The 22,896-nt window shown below is 40.8% G+C and overlaps 1 protein-coding gene across 1 annotated transcript in view; it reads left to right on the top strand.

Annotated features, from left to right (window-relative positions):
- The window catches only part of ints1 (integrator complex subunit 1), an 87,041-nt gene that overhangs the window by 45,265 nt on the left and 18,880 nt on the right, over positions 1-22,896 (top strand). Inside the window, exons 32-38 of the mRNA XM_061982022.2 lie at positions 4,031-4,190; positions 4,269-4,400; positions 4,463-4,628; positions 9,697-9,820; positions 11,122-11,237; positions 16,121-16,208; positions 16,288-16,538. Of these exons, the coding sequence (XP_061838006.2) occupies positions 4,031-4,190; positions 4,269-4,400; positions 4,463-4,628; positions 9,697-9,820; positions 11,122-11,237; positions 16,121-16,208; positions 16,288-16,538 (1,037 nt within the window). The remainder of the gene's footprint in view (positions 1-4,030; positions 4,191-4,268; positions 4,401-4,462; positions 4,629-9,696; positions 9,821-11,121; positions 11,238-16,120; positions 16,209-16,287; positions 16,539-22,896) is intronic.

Genomic DNA, 22,896 nt, shown 5'->3' with positions numbered 1-22,896 from the left:
GTTTGTCATTCTTGTTTGGTTTTGGTTCACAGTGTGGCGCATATTAGTAAAAGTGTTAACGTTGTTTTATACGGCCACCGTCAGTGTAACCTGTGTGGCTATTGACCAAGTATGCCTTGCTGTCACCTACGTGTGCAAGCATCAGTTGCAAACAACATGTGGCTGGGCTGGCACGCTGTTAGTACAGGTTGTAGAGGGCGTTAAATGCTGTACCACCAGAGCACGCACTTATTATAATTGTTAGGGTGAAAATCTGAGAATATTTTCCCCGGGAGATTTCTGGGAGAGGCACTGAAATCCAGAAGTCTCCTAGGAAAATCAGGAGGGGCGGTAAGTATGCAGCTGAGCCGCATCAGAGTGATCAAAGAGCCGCATGCGGCTCCGGAGCCGCGGGTTGCCGACCCCTGCCTTAGATGAAAAGTAATCAAAATCCTAATGCAGATTAGGTGCCGCAAACTAGCGTCTTTTCATGTCTTTCTTGCCATCTCCGGGTCTAAGTTAAATGTCACAGTTGTCCAACTTCTCGGTGTATGGCCATAACCTTCTACAGTACAAGTGAGAGGCATGATTTATAATCTAGAATGAATTTTCACCAACTCAGAAGCGATGCAGCAGCAGCAGCTCCATACATCAACATTGTAGCTGCGTTTACATGAGCAATGTTGCTAATACTTGGTTAATATTTAGGTCACGTCATGTTAATGGAGTATTGTTGGCGTTTTTTGCATATTTTTTTAGTGGGCTTTATGGGCGGAATAATGTACTCCTATCAGCTGCATTCATAGCCACCTCTTAATTGCTGTATTTTACATATTAAAATGCATAAAAATAAGAAAAACATAGGTGTTCTTGTTTTATATAGGGATTGTAAATGATAGGCAAAATTCCCAAAAAGTGCAGTTTTCCTTTAAAGGGGACTTCTGATCACTTCTTTCATATCAATTGGCAGAGTTATAAACTGTAAGTCGGTTAGATATAATTATTGAATATATTCAATATCAAGAGTAAGATTGCCAATTCAGTGTTAATATTTGTAGCGGAGAAGTTGGGTCCCGAGGTCAGAAAAATTTAAGAACCCCTGCTTTAGGTAATCAATCGGGATGAGCAAATGATGCAATAGCGAGTGTGAAGCACACTCACTGGCTGTATTGGAACAACACTGATACAGTGTTGGTGTTTCATATCAGCCTTCTGCTGGGTTACAAAAGTCACTTGTACATTTGGCCGGCAAATAAAATTAAGAGTTGGCAAATATTTATGTTGACAGGAACATTGAAGCGAGCAAATCTGGTCAATGAACCAAATAGTGAACAAGGAAAGAAGAATGTTTACATTATTTACAGTTTATGCTATAAAATCAAAATGATCCCACACTTCGGATTTTTTGCCATTTTCCTAGTTTTATTTAGATCGATGATGGCAACAATAAGCAAGGTCTAATGCGCCAAGCCACTCCTGACTTTTTTTTAGTACGAGCTGTCACTCGAGAGCCGAAAGAAGCGCTTCCTGATAAACACAGTAATAATAATAATAGATTTTATTTGCACACTTGCCAATCTTGAGACCTTCGAATTCGGGAGATGGAGGGGGGGTTTGGTGGTAGGGGGGGGTGTATATTGTAGCCGGAAGAGTTAGGGATGCAAGGGATTCTGGGTATTTGTTCTGTTGTGTTTATGTTGTGTTACGGTGCGGATGCTCCCCCGAAATTTGTTTGTCATTCTTGTTTGGTGTGGGTTCACAGTGTGGCGCATACCGTATTTTCCGCACTATAAGGCGCACCGGATTATTAGCCGCACCTTCTATGAATTACATATTTCATAATTTTGTCCACCAATAAGCCGCCCCGGACTAAAAGCCGCGCCTACGCTGCGCTAAAGTGAATGTCAAAAAAACGCTGCGCTAAAGTGAATGTCAAAAAAACAGTCAGATAGTTCAGTCAAACTTTAATAATATATTGAAAACCAGCGTTCTAACAACTCTGTCCCAAAATGTACGCAAATGTGCAATCACAAACATAGTAAAATTCAAAATGGTGTAGAGCAATAAATAGCAACATAATGTTGCTCGAACGTTAATGTCACAACACACAAAATAAACATAGCGCTCACCTTCTGAAGTTATTCTTCATTCGTAAATCCTTCGAATTCTTCGTCTTCGGTGTCCGAATTGAAAAGTTGCGCAAGCGTGGGATCCAAAAATGGCCGGCTCCGCCTCGTCGAAGTCATCGGATTCAGTGTCGCTGTTGTTGTGCAGCAGTTCTGTGAATCCTGCCTTCCGGAAAGCTCGGACCACAGTTGTGACCGAAACTATCTGCCCAGGCATTTACGATCCACTGGCAGATGTTGGCGTATGTCGACCGGCGCTATCTGCCCGTCTTAGTGAAGGTGTGTTCGCCTTCGGAGCTGTGTGAAAAAAGCCACCCGGCCTCTTCGCGTAAACTTCCCTTAACCACTCGCTCATCTTTTCTTCATCCATCCATCCCTTCGAGTTAGCTTTTATGATGACGCCGGCTGGAAAGGTCTCTTTTGGCAAGGTCTTCCTTTTGAATATCACCATGGGAGGAAGTTTCTGGCCATTAGCATGGCAAGCTAGAACCACAGTGAAGGACGACTGTGGTGCGAATATTCACCGTACGTGCTCCCGTTCCACAGGAATATCAGTTGCTGTGAAATACGGTAGTAATCCGTGTGCGGATGGAGAGATTGCGTCTTTTTATGAACCGGATCCTTGTCCTTTGTAGGAGCCATTTTGTGGTCTTTACAGATGTAAACAGGAAATGAAACGTACGGTGATATCCGCGCGTTTTTTCTTCTTCTTCCGGGGGCGGGTGGTTGCTTAAAGCGCTTCCTGTTCTATGGGGGCGGGTGCTTTCCTTGGCGGTTGCTTGCGTAGAAGAAGAAGCGCTTCCTGTTCTACCGGGAAAAAAGATGGCGGCTGTTTACCGAAGTTGCGAGATCGAAACTTTATGAAAATTAATCGTAATAAAGCGCACCGGGTTATAAGGCGCACTGTTAGCTTTTGAGAAAATTTGTGGTTTTTAGGTGCGCCTTATAGTGCGGAAAATACGGTATTTGTAACAGTGTTAAAGTTGTTTATACCCTCAGTGTGACCTGTATGGCTGTTGACCAAGTATGTCTTGCAGTGACTTTTGTGTGTATGCAGAAGCCGCATATAACATATGACAGTGCCTGCACGCTGTTTGTATGGTGACGGCACGGCCTCAATATTGTTGTCCGGGTGAAAATCGGGAGATATTCGTGAGAATGGTTGCCCCGGGAGATTTTCGGTAGGGGCACTGAAATTCGGGAGTCTCCCGGAAAAATCGGGAGGGTTGGCAAGTATGTTTATTTGTAAAAAAAAAAAAAAAAAAAAAGCACTTTACATTGAGTAAACAACCTCAAAGTGCTATAGTGTATTAAAAAAATAAAATAAAAAGATAATAAAAACTAAAAACTAGAACAGCCAAATAGCTAGAACTAGTATGCATACATCTAAAAAAAAAAAAGGCTTTTAAAAAAAAAAAAGAAGAAGGGGTTTTAAGCCTTTTTTAAAAGCATCCACAGTCTGTGGTGCCCTCAGTTGGTCAGGGAGAGCGTTCCACAGACTGGGAGCGGCGTAGCAGAAAGCCCGGTCTCCCATTGTTCGTAGCTTTGTCCTCGTAGGTTGGAGGAGGTTAGTCTGTCCGGAGCGGAGGTGTCGTGTGGAGGATTTGGGGGTGAGTAGTTCTTTGAGGTAGAGGGGGGCATTTCCATGGAGGCACTGGTGGGTTAGCAGGGAGACTTTGTATTCAATCCTGAGTGGAACCAGTGAAGGGATTTGAGAATTGGTGTGATATGGTCATATTTCCGCACTCTCAGTCAAATGACACAGCAGTTGAATCAGTTACATGTTTTTTTCTTCAAGTGACACACACATCGAGGCATGGAGCGACACAGTATCACTGCTGTGCATCCATGCCTCAGTATCCTTTGACCCAGCGCTTTTCATGGAAGACATCTTCTTTCAATTTCACCCTCTTTCATGTCGCCAGCGCCTCGTGCCGCAGGATGTTTCCTTCTCCTCGCTGTTCCTCAAAATCAGCGTCGAGATGCTCATCTGGCTGGACAGTCCGTCTGTGGAGGCGGGGCCTCTGAAGACCCTGCTCAAGTCCTTCATCGGCCAGAACTCTCACACGCACAGATACGCTGATGGTGAGCACCCTTCTTACACGTCTAAGATGCATAGAAATGACGTTCATAACCAACTATTTTTCATCGTTTTCTTTGCAGTACGCTCAGGCTTCCTCCACCTGGATGAGACGCTGGCATATCGCGGCGATACAGAGGTGCCGCTCAGGGCGATCATTGCGATGCTGAAAGCAGGAGCGAGATGTAACGCTGAGGCGGAGCTCATTGGAAAAGGTAATAATGAATGTTCTTGAGTACTGAGGATGGGTTCTGAGTATATGCTGTTCATATTTTAGTGCTCCAAGGGCTGATGGAAGCCAAGTCTCCTTATTTGGAGGAGCTGTTGTCTCTCTTGATGACGGTCGGTACACAGAATGGGACGGCCGGCCCCGTTGCCATGGTGATATCATTGCTCCTGCAGGAAAGTGAGGAGCGTGCCGTGAAGGACGCGGCTGCAAACAGGTGAGCGACATCGAATGTCGTTACAATGTACGGTAATTACTTCCTCATTAAAGACATGCATTCTAACTCGTATCCATCAGCGTTTTATAAACACGCTGTAAGTACAGTATATGTGTAATGTAGGGTTGTACGGTATACCGGCACTAATAAAATACCACGGTACTAATGAATTAAAAACGGTACTATACTGCCTCTGAAAAATACCGGTACATATCTTTTTTCCTGGACATTAAGGCGCGCCGTCGTCACCTCATGACATTGCTGGTAATACAAAACCCAAAACCAGTGAAGTTGGCACATTGTGTAATTTGTAAATAAAAACAGATCGTAATGATTTGCAAATCCTTTTCAACTTAAACTCAATTGAATAGACTGCAAAGACAAGATATTTAATGTTCGAACTGATTGTTTTGCAAATAATCATTAATTTAGAATTTAATGGCAGCAACACATTGCAAAAAAGTTGGCAAAGGGGCATTTTTACCACTGTGTTACATGGCCTTTCCTTTATACAACACTCAGTAAACACACATTTTCAATGGGAGACACGTCTGGACTACAGGCAGGCCAGCCTAGAACCTACACTCTTTTAATATGATGCCAAGCTGTGGCTTGGCATTGTCTTGCTGAAATAAGCAGGGGCGTCCATGATAACATTGCTTGGATGGCAACATATGTCGCTCCAAAACCTGTATGTACCTTTCAGCATTAATGGTGCCTTCACAAATGTGTAAGTTACCCATGCCTTGGGCACTGATGCACCCCCATACCATCACAGATGCTGGCTTTTGAACTTTGCACCTATAACAATCGGGATGGTTCTTTTCGTCTTTGTTCCAGAGGACACGACGTCCACAGTTTCCATAAACAATTTGAAATGTGGACTCGTCAGACCACAGAACACTTTTACACTTTGCATCAGTCCATCTTCGATGAGCTCGGGGCCAGCGAAGCCGGCTGCAATTTTGGGTGTTGTTGATAAATGGCTTTAGCTTTGGGTAGCAGAGTTTTAACTCGCACTTACAGATGTAGCGACCAACTGTAGTTACTGACAGTGGTTTTCTGAAGTGTTCCTGAGCCCATGTGGTGATATCCTTTACACACTGATGTCGCTTTTTGATCGAAGGTCCGTAATATCATCATGATATATTTTAACAGAAGTGTAGATAGAAAATTTTAAAACAGAAAGTAAGCAGTTAACAGTAAATTAACAAGTAGATTAATATTCCATTTTCTACCGCGTGTCCATCATAGAATGTTTACTATCTTTATGATAAATACATTTTTTGATTGCAACAAGAAACATGAAAATGAAGCTAATAATTACATTTTATTGTGGTCCCCTTTATTTAGAAAAGTATCGGAATACATTTTGGTACCGGTACCAAAGTATTGGTATCGGGACAACCGTAATGTAATTTAGTAACATGTATATTCATAATAACATGTAATATATACATATTTTGCTCATTTTAAGCTTACTATGGCGTGTTAATTTCACAGACACATCACAACACTCGCTTTTCCCTTAAACAATAACACTACTAAGCATGACAGACTTCATAAGAGGCAACAGAGACTACTTTGGGACAAATAATGATCCAGAAGCTTATATTTTTGAGCATGACTATAAGGATAATGATCTACACTACACATTTTAAAAGCTGGATGCTAAACAGATGCAGCTTTAGTGAAACACTAATTATCATGTAGCAGTGTTGCTAAGTGCTAAACAAGATACAACATAATGAAATTGTCAGGTTCAAACACTGATGACATCTATTAAACAAGACAAGAAACAAGGAATTAAACAGAGACATAATTAAATTTGGCTCAATTGAGGAGAGCGCGTCTGGGCTGTACTCTTCTACAGTCTCCATCACGCTCTGGCGAAAGATTGTACGCACCTTTTTTATTTGGACTTTCCCTGATTACATGGCAACAGCTGTTTCTAAGGGACAGGGGTCGTAAACAGCCATCGCCTTTGGTTACAGAACAGTTCACAGAAAAGATCGTAAACAGTTCACAGAAAAGGTCGTAAAACAGTTCACAGAAAAGGTCGTAAACAGCCGTTGCCCTCGGTCACAGAACAGTTCAAAGAAAAGGTGCCTTGAGCCGAGTCAGGCTCTGCTTCCTCTCCGCTTTGTAGTTCTTGGGTCAAGACAATATATTTCTGTTGATTACAATACATGAAAGAAACAGAACACCTTCATGTTGCTTCCCATCCTACACAGTGGAGTTTTACAAGCCTTTTGATGGGTAGGATTAAAGACGGCTTTTGTCTGCTCGCTGGGAACTCATTGAAACACAAAGTTTTGTGATAACTTAGATACAATTATTCTAACAGAAATAATCAATAACTGTACAATGGGATGTTCCCGTTTAGATGAAGAATTCATTATAATCCTTACAGAGGGTTCAAAAAACAAATGTGCCACAAACAAGTGTCTTTTCGTGTCTTTCTGCCATCTTCGGTTATAAGTATAATGTGAAAGTTGACCAACTACTCGGTTGCATCATAAGCTAGTTTGCTCTCTGTGACCATGGTGAGGCTAAAAGTAGTTTGTCTGCGTTGGTGTTTATAATAACAATACTCCGGCTTCCTCCCACCTCCAAAGACATGCACCTGGGGATAGGTTGATTGGCAACACTAAATTGGCCCTAGTGTGTGAATGTGAGTGTGAATGTTGTCTGTCTATCTGTGTTGGCCCTGCGATGAGGTGGCGACTTGTCCAGGGTGTACCCCGCCTTCCGCCCGAATGCAGCTGAGATAGGCTCCAGCACCCCCCGCGACCCCAAAAGGGACAAGCGGTAGAAAATGGATGGATGGATGGATATCGCTAATACTTGGTCAATATTCAAGATTCAAGATTGTTTATTGTCATATGCACAGTTAAACAGACAGTTTGCCGTACAATGAAAATCTTACTTTGCTAGTCTACCCTTCAACAAGTCACACGATACTTAGCTAAAATAAAAATAAGTTTAAAATAAGGTCACAAGATTTAAATGTAGTATTGTTGGCGGGTTTTGAATGTTTTTTTAAGAGCGCTTATGGACAGAATATTGTACTCCCATTAGCTGCATTGTGAGCCACCTCTATGGCGTCACATTAGTGCCAAAAATCCGAGCGCATAAAAACTGTTATCGCGCGCTGATTCTCCACTTCGTGCGCGCGCGACACCCTTTTGCGCGCGCGCGGTGCCTTTTTGCGCGCGCGCGGTGCCTTTTTGCGCGCGCGCGGTGCCTTTTTGCGTGCGCGGTGCCTTTCTGCGCGCGCGCGACGCCTTTCTGTGCGCTCTTTGTGTACTCCTGGCATCTCTCCTCGCGCTGTCATGTTTCTTTTTGGCACTTTGGGGGCGGGTATGCTTAGACGGCCCCTCCTTTCTGATTGGCTCTGAGCATTTTTCATATGACCAATCATTCTCCAGCGTAGCAACGTTGTAGCCATCTTACCTCGGACATCTAGCCTCAATCATTGGTACATGTACTAATTAAATTACCATAACTTGCTCGATTTTCGACCAATTTACAAACGGTTTGCCTTGTTACAAATCTTATTACATGTAGATATGACATAGGATGCTGTACCTGTTGAAATTACCTCTTTCGCTTTAAAAAAAAAAAAGACTTACTTGTGCAACATAGTTGTGTAGGGTCAGTGTTAGTCAGTTCTCTGATTATTTTAAACTGTTTCAGAATACATTATTAAAAGCTATTTTTAACATTTTAAAAACAAAATTCAAAGATTATTTCATTAATTTTATGGCTGAATCAAAAGAAATTCCATAAATTAGAAAACAAATGTTCAAGAAGAAGTGAAAATATAAAATAATGTTATGGTTGGATGTTATTGCTGGTGGACCAGTTCTGGCTGAAAGATGTGATTATGGTTTTTGTTGTCTTATTATTTATTTGGGTCACATTTTGTATTACCCTGTATTGTGTTTATGTGGTATGAAATAACCTTCATCAGCGCGCAACATTTTTTTATCCACTTCTTCCTCCGTAAATCTTGATACATATTGACGATAACCCGCCCTGCTATACTTCTGATTGGCTCTGAGCATTTTTCAGCATTTTTCGCCTGACCAATCAGAAAGAAGGGGCCGTCTAAGCATACCTGCCCCCAAAGTGCCAAAAAGAAACATGACAGCGCGAGGAGAGATGCCAGGAGTACACAGAGAGCGCGCAGAAAGGCGTCGCGCGTGCAGAAAGGCGCCGCGCGCGCGCAGAAAGGCACCGCGCGCGCGCAAAAAGGCACCGCGTGCGCACAGAAAGGCACCGCGCGCGCGCAAAAAGGCACCGCGCGCGCGCAAAAAGGCACCACGCGCGCGCAAAAGGGTGTCGCGCGCGCGCACCAAGTGGAGAATCAGCGCGCGATAACAGTTTTTATGCGCTCTGATTTTTGGCACTAATGTTACGCCATATACCTCTTCTTTGCCATATTTTACCATTTAGAATGCACCAAAAAAAGAAAGCTTTGTCTTTCATAGGAATTGTGAATGATAGGCAAAATTCCCCAAAAAGTGCAATTCCACTTCAATGTTCTGTCGTTTGATTTGATATAGTTTTATTTCAAATATGCAAAAAAACAAGAACAAGCCTGATCCAATACAGGGCTATAGCCTTAACAGCCATTATAACAAAATGAAAACAATGGAGAAAACAAAATAAAACAAAATGAGCAATGGACTTTCTTTTTTCTTTTTACATATTTGAAAAGGATTGAGAAGAAGTTTACACTTATTTAATCCCACCCCTTTTCTTTAAATCATAAATTACTCTGAGCTAAAACTACCTGTTCACTCTATGTACACACTTAATGAACTTGTATATACATAAATTATAAATATATACATACATATGCACATTTATATAGCCACACCATTACCACTAGTAATCATGGAAATGGCATCATGCCACAGCAGCAGCACCACTGCCTCAATGGGCAACCCCACACACTTCTGTTACATAAACAAGCCAATATCAAAGCCCTTCTTCATCTCTGTACCTCTGGAATACCATGTGCCTATACTTCTTTTTAAACTGTCGTTTTTGCCTGTAGCTCTGAGGTGACAAAATCCGGGTTGAACTCGGGGCTGTTGGTGGACTGGATGGAGTATCTGGACCCCGAGGTTACGTCAGTCTGTTCTGATCTTCAGCAGAAACTCTTGTTTGCCCTGAGCAAGGTGAGAACCTCTTCATCTCGCATGGCACCGCACTGCACTTCTTTCTTGATCATACTTGCCAACCCTCCCGGATTTTCCGGGAGACTCCCGAAATTCAGCGCTTCTCCCGAAAACCTCCAGGGACAAATTTTCTCCCGAAATTCAGGCGGAGCTGGAGGCCACGCCCCCTCCAGCTCCATGCGGACCTGAGTGACGTGTTGACAGCCTGTTCACACGTCCGCTTTCCCACAATATAAACAGCTAATGATCGAGGGCGAGTTCTTGGTTTCTTATGTGGGTTTATTGTTAGGCAGTTTCATTAACGTCCTCCCAGCGCGGTAACAACACACAACAACAGCAGTCAAGTTTTCGTCTACCGTAAAGCAGTTCGTCTGCCGTAAACAGCAATGTTGTGACACTTTTAAACAGGACAATACTGCCATCTACTGTACATGCATATGTGACCCACCCATAATGTGTCACATTTTTGTGTTGATTTATTTATTTTATTTTGTGGTTTGAATTCGTTTTTGGAGCTGTCATTACACATTTATCAGTATTCACATTGGTCAGTAGGGGGCAGTAGGGCGTTTCTTCCCAATTGAATGCTATCACCTGCAGACCGGAAGTGTCTTGTCATTCTGATGAGCGCGACCAGTCTGTGAACAATTGAAACGTCCTGTGTGCTTTTTCCTCCTTTATAACAGGTTAGTTTTGGTGAATCAACTCACTGAATAATATCCATGTGATCTTTATAAGTTTAAGTACACATTCTGATGGTGGAGCCTAACTCTAAAGTGTTTGTGAGTTGTAGTTTGTATTTGTGAATGAATCCAGTGCACAGCTGCAGTAATTAATACAAAAAGGCGACGTGAGTACGCAATGTTTATATAGGAACTTCTGATCCTAATTCAGACTCCCAAATTAGAGCTCCCGTTTTCTTATTGATTTAATAATGTATATTTGTATAATGTGTGTGTTCTGAAAAAGTGACAGAGAATAGAACAAGGATGGACAATTCAACCCTTAACTCAACAATGAGTAGATGAGTGTTATGTGTGTGTATATGTGTAAATAAATGAACACTGAAATTCAAGTATTTCTTTTATTTATTTATATATATATATATATATATATAGCTAGAATTCACTCAAAGTCAAGTATTTCTTATATACATATATATATATCTTAACCACGCCCCCAACCACACCCCCCGGCCTGCCCCTGACCACGCCCCACCCCCCACCCCCCACCTCCCGAAATCGGAGGTCTCAAGGTTGGCAAGTATGTCCTTGATGCATCTTTCTGTGTTTCTGTCTCAGGCGCGAGGCACTCCAGCCTACAGGCCTTACCTTCTGGCCCTGCTCACGCATCAGTCCAACTGGGCCACGCTGCTGCAGTGTATCAGCGCCCTGCTCAGCAAGAGAAAAGAATACAAGTACGCTACCTGCAAACTATTTAGGGATGCAACCGTTAACCGGTTTTACTATTAAACATGATTGAAAATGTTAGAGTTGTTTAGTTGCAAAGTTTCAGTCCTCCTTACTTGCTGAAAATTCGTGGTGGTCGACCAAGCCAAGTTGTACTATCTGATAACAAAATAAGCTTAAATCTAACTATGCAATGGAATAGATCTGTATACTTCATCAAAAAATAGATTTGTCGAGTGATATCAAGGAATATACATCAGTCGCGTTCACAGACATATCGAACTATTGTGCTCCAGACATCATTCTACATGACAAAACAGATACAAACTTGGAGAAGCATGGAGGTCTACAACTTCTTTGTATGTGGCTGGGTCAAAAAATTGGTATCAAGACCAATGTTCCCTCTAATTGTTCATGTGTCTGAGCAAACACAAAAACTCCCTGAACATTCAGTGGAGCACATGTGAGCAACATCACACGTGGCAATACCAGCAGCACACCTGTCTCAAACCAATCTTTTATAATAACACTCAAATGAGAGGAGTCATTTTCATGAGATTATTTTCTAATATTAGTGATTTGGCCCACTTGTAATGAAAATAAAAGAAATCTTGTTTTTCTTAAGCTATGGATTAGTATTGTACAATATGTCTGGGTGGGGGTCCTGCTTTGGAAATCATTTGTACCCCTTTCAGAGATCACATTTAGTTGCCCTTAAACATCCTCATGTTGCACAATGAAATGTAAGCATAGGATGAAGTGTGCATTCCTGTAACTTTCTCGAGTAACAGCATTCCATGATTAATATCAATAAATTGACATGAATAATAAATGACAGTAGAATAAGCACACGTATGACTGAGGAGTCATAGTGTAACTTTGTGTGGTGTTTGAGTTGTCCGACTTTTTGTGTGGCCTTAAACGCACCAGTGGTTTAGTTTCTATGCGTGTTGGTGACAGATGACAAGTTGGTTATGGCCTGGTTTGTACGGCAGAAAATGACTAGTTTTTCGAGACAGAAGTTTTTTACTCTTGTTTTTGGTGTGATTATGGCCGAATATAAACAGTTTTGCTCAATAAAGTGATCGATATAATTCCTGTCCTCGAAGCATCTCGATAGACGTTACAATAATTGAACGGTGTTCAATTGAACGGTGTTGACGAACACCGTGTGGGCCACTTGTTGTCACTGTCACTCAGAGTTGCATTGCAAAATTATACAGAATAAATGTGTTTATTTTGTTTAGAATTCAGATGGGATTTGATTTGGTGCGCGGCATATATTTGCTGTGCGCAGAGGACACTTGAGCAGTGCGCAATTGCGCAGGCGCTAGAGATGCGCGGATAGGCAATTATTTCATCCACAACCGCATCACAAAAGTCGTCAACCATCCGCCATCCACCCGAACTAACATTTAATCAAAACCGCACCCGCCCGTTGTTATATATCTAATATAGACGATGCAAGGCATTAGTGAGGTTTTAAAGCTTTTGCCTGTTAAAGAAAGGAGACTGATCCAATGAAGCAGAGACATTCAATGCGTGCCACGCTGTCACGGCCCAGACGCACACCAGTGCGCAATCATCTGGGAGCCGCGCTGAGCGCACCTCCAAGCGCGCTCGCGCCACTCAAACTGCTGCAGGCAGCTACGTTCTATCTTGTTTTAACATCCTGTGGCACTCTTCTGGGATCACGGCGGACGAAACTGCTCATGCTCAGGGTGTTTGTGGAGGTTCGGGGTTTTGCACAAATGTGATGCACCATATGTTAGATGTCCCGGTTTTGTGACTGTCGTAGACATAAACAGCGTCGCAGCTCTTGCAAATCACGTAGCCAGCATTACTATCATCCTGATTTACAACCTCATAAAAACGAGTCCACGCTGAACTTTTCTGGCCTTTTTTTCCCCTGGTCTTTAGTATTCCCTTTTTTAGTTTGTCGCGTGCCAGGTTTGCTGCCGGCGTTGCCATCTCTTTTTTTTTTCTTCTTCTATTGTGGCGTGCTGCAGGTGCCTGATGATAAATAATTGCCTGTTTCAAAGAGTGCTGCTCGTTTTTCGTATGTGGGTAACAACATTTAACTATGTATATATATTTCCGAATTGGTTTAACTGCCACCCGCCTGAATCTATTTAAAATCTAATTTTTTTTTATTTCAACCGCCCGACCCGACCTGCGGATAAAATTTTTTTTAATTTTATTTCAACCGCCCGACCCGCGGATAATCCGCGGACTCCGCGGTTGTGTCCGCAAACCGCGCATCTCTAGCAGGCGCGCACCTTAGAGGGAACGTTGATCAAGACCCTCCCGGATAAATATGCATAGTTTTTGCTCGGGTAAATTAGCATTTCACGATTTAACTTTGCGTCAACTGATGTTTGTTGCTGTTGCACGTGTCGTTTACGAGTAGTGTTTTTCTCCCCGTCTTTATTCAAAATATAACTATAGATGTCAACATTGTGTATGTGCTAGAAGATTAATTTATGATTGTTGCATTTGGTAAGAGCGATGCTCACATTTGCTTTTTTTTTAGACTCGCCGAGTTGGTGCTTTATGAAACGCCCGTGGCAAACATGTGTTTAAGAAATACAAACCATATCAAAATAATACTTAAATAGGAATTAATAACCGTTAAATGTACAATAAAGGCCAAAAGTTTGGACACACCTCATTCACAACACAACTGATGGTCCTAACCCCATTGATAAAGCAAGAAATTCCACTAATCAACCTTGATAAAGCACACCTGTAAAGTAAAAAAAACATTTCAGGTGACTACCTTTTGAAGCTCATTGAGAGAATGCCAAGAGTGTGCAAAGCAGGACTCAGAGCAAAGGGTGGCTATTTTGAACAAACTAGAATATAAAAAATGTTTTCAGTTATTTCACCTTTTTTTGTTAAGTACATAACTCCACATGTTATAGTTTTGATGCCTTCAGTGACAATCTACAATGTAAATAGTCATGAAAATAAAGAAAACACATTGAATGAGAAGGCGTGTCCAAACTTTTGGCCTGTACTGTACATCAAACAAAGTGATCACTGCAAACTTATGCATTCTTCGACTCTGCTCCCTTGGACTGGAGTGTGAGCTGCTTTTTCCTCGTTGTCGTTTCGTAAAATCTTGCACTCTTCGCCCATCTTGATTACCCCTCGGGGAACTCTGAAAAAATATTTATCCTTTTCGCGATTTGAACGATTCGTACATCCAGAAACAACACGAGCATAGGGCATTTTTTCTTCAAGGAAGGCTAAATAGCACCTCGTACCCATTGAGAACAGAGCCAGCTTGACTACCACGCATATTTAATGGTCGTCAGTAAAATCCAAGCAATTATAATGGTAAAAAAAGACTACATCAATGAAAAATGTTTGTGTTTAATTGGGTTACTTGGGTTATTATATATTTTGATTACATTAGTGCTTAATTTGGCCAAAATTAATGTAAATTATTCCACATTATCATTGTCAAATGCTTACAATAGTGTCTATCTAGACAATTGTATGCTTTTGACTATATATAATAACGATATGCAGTAGGAGAAAGGCACAACATTTGTTTTAAGTTTCATTAAAAAGCATTAAACTAGATTTTTCTCAAACCTGCAAAAACCCTGTATAGGGATTGTAAATTAATATAGAAAGTGTAAAACACTAACATTTCATCAGGATGGGATCTAATTATATACAGCCCAGTTATTAAATTATTAAAAATGAATAGATAAGCTTGGATGACAGTTGATGACAATAACACTTGACTTTATGACTACCCAAATGAGTTGATGTTTTGATGCTAAGATAAATGTTATGTTGTGATGTTGTATTTTTTATTTTTTTATATCGTATATGTATTATGCTTTTTTTTTCTTTTTCTCCCTTTTTCTTTTCTTTTTCTTTGAAATTGTAATTTTACTGCCTTTTTTACATCGTACTGTTACTGTTACGTTCAAACACTGATGACATCTATTAAACAGACAAAAAGCAAGGAATCATGCAGAGACAGAGTTAAATTTTGCTCAATGAGGAGAGACGTATTGGGCTGTACACTTAGTTACAGTTCCAACCTACGCTCTAAGGTACAGTACCACATGCTCCTCTATTTATTTTGGAGGTCCCTGGTTACATCACTGAGGCTGCTTCTGAAGGAAGGGGGGTAATTTCAGCAGCCCCAGTTAGACACAATATATGATTATTCAGAAATGCAAATGTGCTGAGGTGACACTCGTGATATCGCCCTGACTCTGCTTTGTCTGCGTCAAGGCACTCGATGTTCGCCCTTGGCAGTCTGGACACAAACACTGATATGAGACGACTCGCAATCTTGGATTGCAAGCTGTCCCTTTGCACAGATAGAAAAGTACAACTTCAGCACAATTGATAATAACTATAGCAACAGCCTTTAAGCATAAGAGTTGTGTGATAACTTAGACATAATTATTCTAACAGGGACGACAGATGAAAACTAGCCTTCTGGCTAATTCTGGCTTTTTTAACCATGTGTAGTCATGTGTTTTATGAAATTGCATTGTCCCCTTTGAAATAAACTAATCTTATTCTTAATCTTAATAAAGTTAACCTTAGTCTAATAATAATAATACAATTATTGGATAGCCTATTAATTATTAATACTACTTTTTGTTAATATTTATTTATTATAATATTATTTTATTGCTGTTATTTCCAACAGTAATAACACATCAAAATCTTTAAGGAACATCTTCGATTTGATACATTTTTTGTTGTGAAATTAATCAATGCATAATAATGGAGAAACCGTGATTATTTCTCAGACTATAATTGAGACTATAAAATCTATAATTGTTGCATCCCTAAAAGTATGCATTTTGTGTTACAATTCTTATGTTCAATTTTTATACCAAACATCTTTTAGATTGGACCCGACTTCTGCTCTGGATTTTCTGTGGGCATGCAGCCACATCCCGCGCATCTGGCAAGGACGCGACCAGAAGATCCCTCAAGTTGGTTCCAGTCCAGTTGTCGCCTCCATTCAGCACCGCCATTATCTCACCTATTTCTTTTTTTCCCCCCTCCCTACAGAAAAAAACTGAAAAGTTTGTGTTGCGGCTCAACTCCGAGGAGCTCATCAGCCTGGTGGATCTGATTCTGGCCGAGTCGAAACTCAACGTCCGCAACTCCCCGCACGACGAAAAGAGTGTGGCGGAGGAAGCTTGCTGCTCTCTCATTCAGGCCAGGGTGCCTCTACTTCGCTCGTACTGCAACGGCCGCCTGGAGAACATCAAGAAAGTGTCCGAGTACCTCATCAGCTGTACCAAAAAGTGGGAGGACAGGTTGGTGGTGCCGCTTATAAAGATTGTTTCCAAAAGTCGAAGACAGTCATGCTTACTTCTATAAAACCCAAAACCAGTGAAGTTGGCACGTTGTGTAATTCGTAAAAAAAAAAACAGAATACAATGATTAGCAAATCCTTTTCAACTTATATTCAATTACCGTAAATACACTGCAAAGACAAGATATTTAATGTTCGAACTGAGAAACTTAATTTTTTTTGCAAATAATCATTAACTTCTCATTGTCATTTGCTCCAGAAGTAAACTTTTTAAAATATGGTAATATTAGAGCCCTAAGTATTGGCCGATACCGATATTAATTCGATACGATATTTGCACAGATCATAGCACATACTTTTATTATTTTGTATTGTCCATTCATCCATTTTCTACCGTTTGTCCCTCTCGGTGGAATGTCAAATGTTTGTGTGTTTATGCTGTCTTAAAATTGGAAATTGAGTGGTGACACCTAGTGGTCATAATACATTTGAGCTAATGACGCAGTAAGCTGAATGATACGGACACGTTTGTTACTGGATACTTTCTACTATGCGTCCGCTTTGGACACACTTTCTGTGTGTAAGTAATATGCAACTGCAATTGTTTGATACGTGTTGATGTTGGTAATTGTGGTGTTTTCGACTGCCGTCATGTTCAATGTATGTGTAGCGTTTCTGTCATTGTGTGCTTAGCTGTTGTGTAGCTGCTAGCTAGCTCTTACTAGCCTACAGCATATACAGCGTTGGCGTTAACGCTAACGCACTTTTTGTGTCTTTTTACGCATTGAAATCAGGAAGGACGCAAAATCCCGGAAGTCCACGCATCCCCAGATCACGTTTTTTATTTTTTATTTTTAGCGATTATCCCTTTCCGCCGAAGTTTTGTGTACCGTGTTTTCCGGACTTTTAAGTTGAGCTTACCCACCTCAAAGCTTTTGAAGCATTGGTAAGGGTGTTAGTGGTTTTAAACTGAAGATGACAGGGAATGCTGTCGTTCTATATGTTCACCACCAATTTTAATGAACATTTTGATTTAGTATATATTATGTACAAATAAATAAAGGGCATTCTTACTCAACAGCCATACATGTCACACTAAGGGTAGCCGTATAAACAACGCCAACACTGTCATAAACATGTGCCATATTGTGAAACCACACTAACATAAACACAACAGAACAAATACCCCTGCAGTACCAACTCTTCCGGGATGCTACCCTATTTTATTTGGTACAGGGTGTAATTATAAGTGTGACCAAAAGTAGATGGCAGTCAAACATAAGAGATAAGTCTCAATTAAACAACACCAACATTTTAAATGTCCCATTGAAAATATAGAACATTACACACGGCGCTCAAAAATCTATCAAAATGTTTTAGTAGTAAATATTTTAGTGCCATTTCTATTATAAAGTAGTGTAAAGTTCTTGCTTATATCTGTCAGTAAACTCGCCATGAAAGCACTAAAACATACCGGTGTAGTGAGTTTACATTATTCCCGTTTATGACAACCTTTTTCCAAAACAATATAGAAAGTGAGGTATAACAGGATAATGCATACATGTATCATTTGTTTTCAAAACGCTTACAAAAAAATGGGACCCCAAAAATGTACTGTGGGACCCCATTTTTATGACTTGATAGGACCCCATTTTGAAGATTCCGAGCACCAACACTGCATATACCGTATTTTTCCGATTATAAGTCGCAGTCTTTTTCATAGGGATGTCCCGATCCGATATTGATATCGGAAATCAGTCCGATATTAGCCAAAAAAGTGAATATCGGATTTTATCGGACTGAATCTAAAAACTCCGATATAAGCGCTCCGATACAAGCTGTCCATTTACCGCTGCAGCACGTCTATAATAGGTGACTCTGGTTTGATCACACTCCAACACAGTAGGTGGCGGCAATGCCCCTTAATTAACGTTGGTGCCGGTGTTGTACCGAAATCTGTTACCCATCGGAATTTGTAACTCCAGGGGGCGATGTTCCCATGGCGTTTGTTTGATGGTTAAACGGCAAGCCCAAAGAGGAGGAGAAGAAGAACGCTTTCGTAAATGGCGTAAACTATCCTTAATGCTGAAACGTCAGTTGTCAGAATTTCAGCATTAATAAATTACACATATTCTGGAAATCAATGACTTGCTTTCATTATAGTATGAGTCCATTGTATCAATGGACTCATACTATAATGAAAGCAGGTCCATTGTATCAATGGACTCATACTATAATGAAAGTAGGTCCATTGTATCAATGGACTCATACTATAATGAAAGCAGGTCCATTGTATCAATGGACTCATACTATAATGAAAGCAAGTCATTGATTTCCAGAATATGTGTACCGGTAATTTATTAATGCTGAAATTCTGACAACTGACGTTTCAGCATTAAGGATAGTTTACGCCATTTACGCAAGCGTTCTTCTTCTCCTCCTCTTTGGGCTTGCCGTTTAACCATCAAACAAACGCCATGGGAACATCGCCCCCTGGAGTTACAAATTCCGATGGGTAACAGATTTCGGTACAACACCGGCCGCGGAAGAATAGCGTCTCTGATCCAGCATGCACAGCCCACGTGATCACAACAACGACAAGGCGTGTGCTTGCAGCAAAGTGTAGTGATGTCGGCTGTGTGGAACTATTTTAACCTAAACTCGGACAAAGACGTTGCCGCTAAATGCAACATTTGTCAGGCGCAAGTGTCCCGTGGAGGGACAGAACCGGGAAGGTTCAATTCAAGCAACCTCATCGCACATTTGAAAAAACACCACAAAAAAGAACATGAGGATTTTCGCGAGAGCAGCAAGGCGAAGCAACAAACCTCTGGCTCGCTTCAGCAACCCACCTCTGGCTCGTATTCAGCAACCAACGCTGGTCGAAAGCTTTGCAAGACGTGACAAACTACCACGGGACAGCAAAAAGGAAATGGCCATAACAGAAAAGATAGCCCAGTTTATTGTGCTTGATGACCAGCCCCTGTCGGAGGAGTAGTAAAGTCGGGTTTAAACGCTTAATGGAGCACCTCGAACCTCGCTACATTATTCCTAGCCGCCACTACATTGTAGACAAAACTATACAGTTGTTTCCAACATACCGTGTATTACCAAATAGTAGCCCGGGCGTTTATTTCACAAAATCGATTTTGGAGACAGGCGTTTAAAAGAAGCAGGCGGTTATTTGCACAAGGCTTTTATTTATTTTTGCACCAGCCTGCACCAGGCCATTATTTGGTTACAATGGCTACTGTCCAGTATTTTTTTTTTTCGTACAAAAAACTTTAAATGTAAAAGCTATTGTAAACATACAAAGAAAAAAACAAGAGATCAACATGAGGTAGGCTATCAAAAGACAAGAGATCAACAAGGCCTCAACATGGCAGTAGTTCGACAATTGTCAAATAGAATACCAATACTAAAAATAAATAAACTTTTTAAATAAAGCAGCCTACCGGTAAAAATAAAATTATGGTACCAAGTACCCAAGTATAAAACCCACCATCAAAACAGAACAATAATACTGTCACTTAAATAAAATAAAGGCTACAGTACTCCAAGTTTTAAATAAAGCAGCATACAGGAAAAATACAATTATAGTACCAAATACTCTATAAAACCATCAAAACAATAATACTGCAGCAAACGCAACCCCAGTAGCATTTTAATCTAAATTATGCAAATAACGGCCCATGGGCGGCTATTTGGACATAGGCGGTTATTAGGAAGAGGCGGTTAATTCACAAAATGGGGTCAGACCCCGGGCGGCTATTAGGACATGGGCGGTTATTTGCCCAAGGGCGTTTATTTGGTAATATACGGTATGCTGACAGTAAAAAAATAACTGAAGTGAACTTGAATTGTTTGCACTTTAAAACGTTTTTTTTAATTTTTTTATTGGATTTATTTAGGTTATTTTTCAGGGTCTTCTAATTTATTTTTAATTTATTCTATTCAATTGTATAATTATGTTGGTATTAGTGGTTATTTTGCACTTTAAATATAACATTTTGTTTTTATTGGATTTGTTGAGGTAATACTCTTATGTTGAAGGTTAAAATTTATGTAACCAATTGGTTAATAATAAATGGGTCCGTTTTTCCTACACCTGCTCTTGCTGACTATTGTTTTCTGTTTTAACACTACAACATCAGTAACAGTAACATCACTTTATCAAGCCTTTTCTAACAGCAATAAAGGAATAAATATATGTATGATTCGTGCCTATATCGTATCGTATTGATATCGGTATCGGCCAATACTCAAGGCTACAATATCAGTATTGTATCGGAAGTGAAAAAGTTGTATCGGGACATCCCTACTTTTTCATAGTTTGGCCGTGGGTGCGACTTATACTCTGGAGCGACTTATGTGTGAAATTATTAACACATTAGCGTAAAATATCAAATAATATTATTTATCTCATTCACGTAAGAGACTAGACGTATATCAGCAATCGTCTTTCAAATGTCTATTCTTGATGGTGGATTTTATCAAATAAATTTTCCCCAAAAATGCGACTTATATATGTTTTTTTCCTTCTTTATTATGCAGTTTCGGCCGGTGCGACTTATACTCCGGAGCGATTTATACTCCGAAAAATACGGTACCAAGTTTACCTTTGGTTAATGACTGGACTATAATACAATTAAAGACCCACCGTGTTTGCTTATTGGAGGACAATTAGACGTTAACTTTTTTCAGTGATTTTAGATGCAAGCCGATACTTTTTTGTTGTTGCTGATATCGGTCCAATATCAATAGCGGATCGTGACACCCCTAGTCATTGTCTTTGTACAGTTTTGATTAGAGATGTCCGATAATATCGGACTGCCGATATTATCGGTCGATAAATGCTTTAAAATGTAATATCGGAAATTATCGGTATCGGTTTCAAAATTATCGTATCGGTTTCAAAAAGTAAAATTTATGACTTTTTAAAACGCCGCTGTACGGAGTGGTACACGGACGTAGAAAGACGTACAGAGCACCAATAAACCTTAAAGGCACTGCCTTTGCATGCCGGCCCAATCACATAATATCTACGGCTTTTCACACACACAAGTGTATGCAAGGCATACTTGGTCAATAGCCATACAGGTCACACTGAGGGTGGCCGTATAAACAACTTTAACACTGTTACAAATATGCGCCACACCGTGAACCCACACCAAACAAGAATGACAAACACATTTCAGGAGAACATCCGCACCGTACCACAACATAAACACAACAGAACAAATACCCAGAACCCCTTGCAGCACTAACTCTTCCGGGACGCTACAATATACACCCCCCGCTACCCCCTACCCCGCCCACCTCAACCTCCTCATGCTCTCTCAGGGAGAGCATGTCCCAAATTCCAAGCCGCTGTTTTGAGGCATGTTAAAAAAAATAATGCACTTTGTGACTTCAATATTAAATATGGCAGTGCCATGTTGGCATTTTTTTCCATAACTTGAGTTGATTTATTTTGGAAAACCTTGTTACATTGTTTAATGCATCCAGCGGGGCATCACAACAAAATTAGGCATAATAATGTGTTAATTCCACGACTGTTTATATCGGTATCGGTTGATATCCGGACTCGGTAATTAAGAGTTGGACAATATCGGAATATCGGATATCGGCAAAAAAGCCATTATCGGACATCTCTAGTTTTGATACAACTCTTGCAGGTGTTAACGAGTACTTCACATATAAGGAGGTACTGCGTTCTCCCCAATTAGCCCAATCGGTGAGTGATTTTATTTTGCCCCTGATCAACTTGGGTCCAAATCCCGCCGTGTTCCTTTAACGGTGCTGATGAACTCTACAACGTCCGCCTCTGTCAGCCACAATGCTGCGTGCTAACCAGGGAAAAACCCGATAATTAGGTCTATTGGTGTGAAATTAAAACCGGTAGAAGTCGTCTGCACCGTGATCTCTTTAAAAGCTCAGTGCGTTATAATGAAGCCGAGAGGATTAAGGCTGGAGCGCTAAAACTCGCCTGTGTTGTGAGCCCCTGTCAGAGATCAGGGTGCAACTCTTTGTGGAGACCAACCCTACTTTTTTTTTTTCCCCAACCAACGTGTCTGTGCTTATTAAAAGCGCTTTAATGAGGAAACTTTGGCCAAGGTCAAACAAAATTAGCTCTCATATTACAGTATTTTTTTTAAGCGCAGCTAAGATGTCTGAGCAGAAGCGGTTAAAACGCGGCCCCATAAATACAAAGTAAAGATTCTCGGCCTTGTGTTGTGGATGTTGTGCTCAGTCTTCACAGCCAGATAAGCTGCTGTTGATTCCAATTACACAGCAACAACAAGCCTCTCTTTACTCAAGGTCGCTCCGGCTGCTGTAAACTGTCTCGTTAGCGGAGT

The sequence above is a fragment of the Nerophis lumbriciformis genome, linkage group LG24, assembly GCF_033978685.3.
Source record: "Nerophis lumbriciformis linkage group LG24, RoL_Nlum_v2.1, whole genome shotgun sequence".
NCBI lineage: Eukaryota > Metazoa > Chordata > Actinopteri > Syngnathiformes > Syngnathidae > Nerophis > Nerophis lumbriciformis.
Note: the sequence above shows the minus strand (reverse complement) of the source record. Positions and strands in the feature narration are given on the sequence as shown.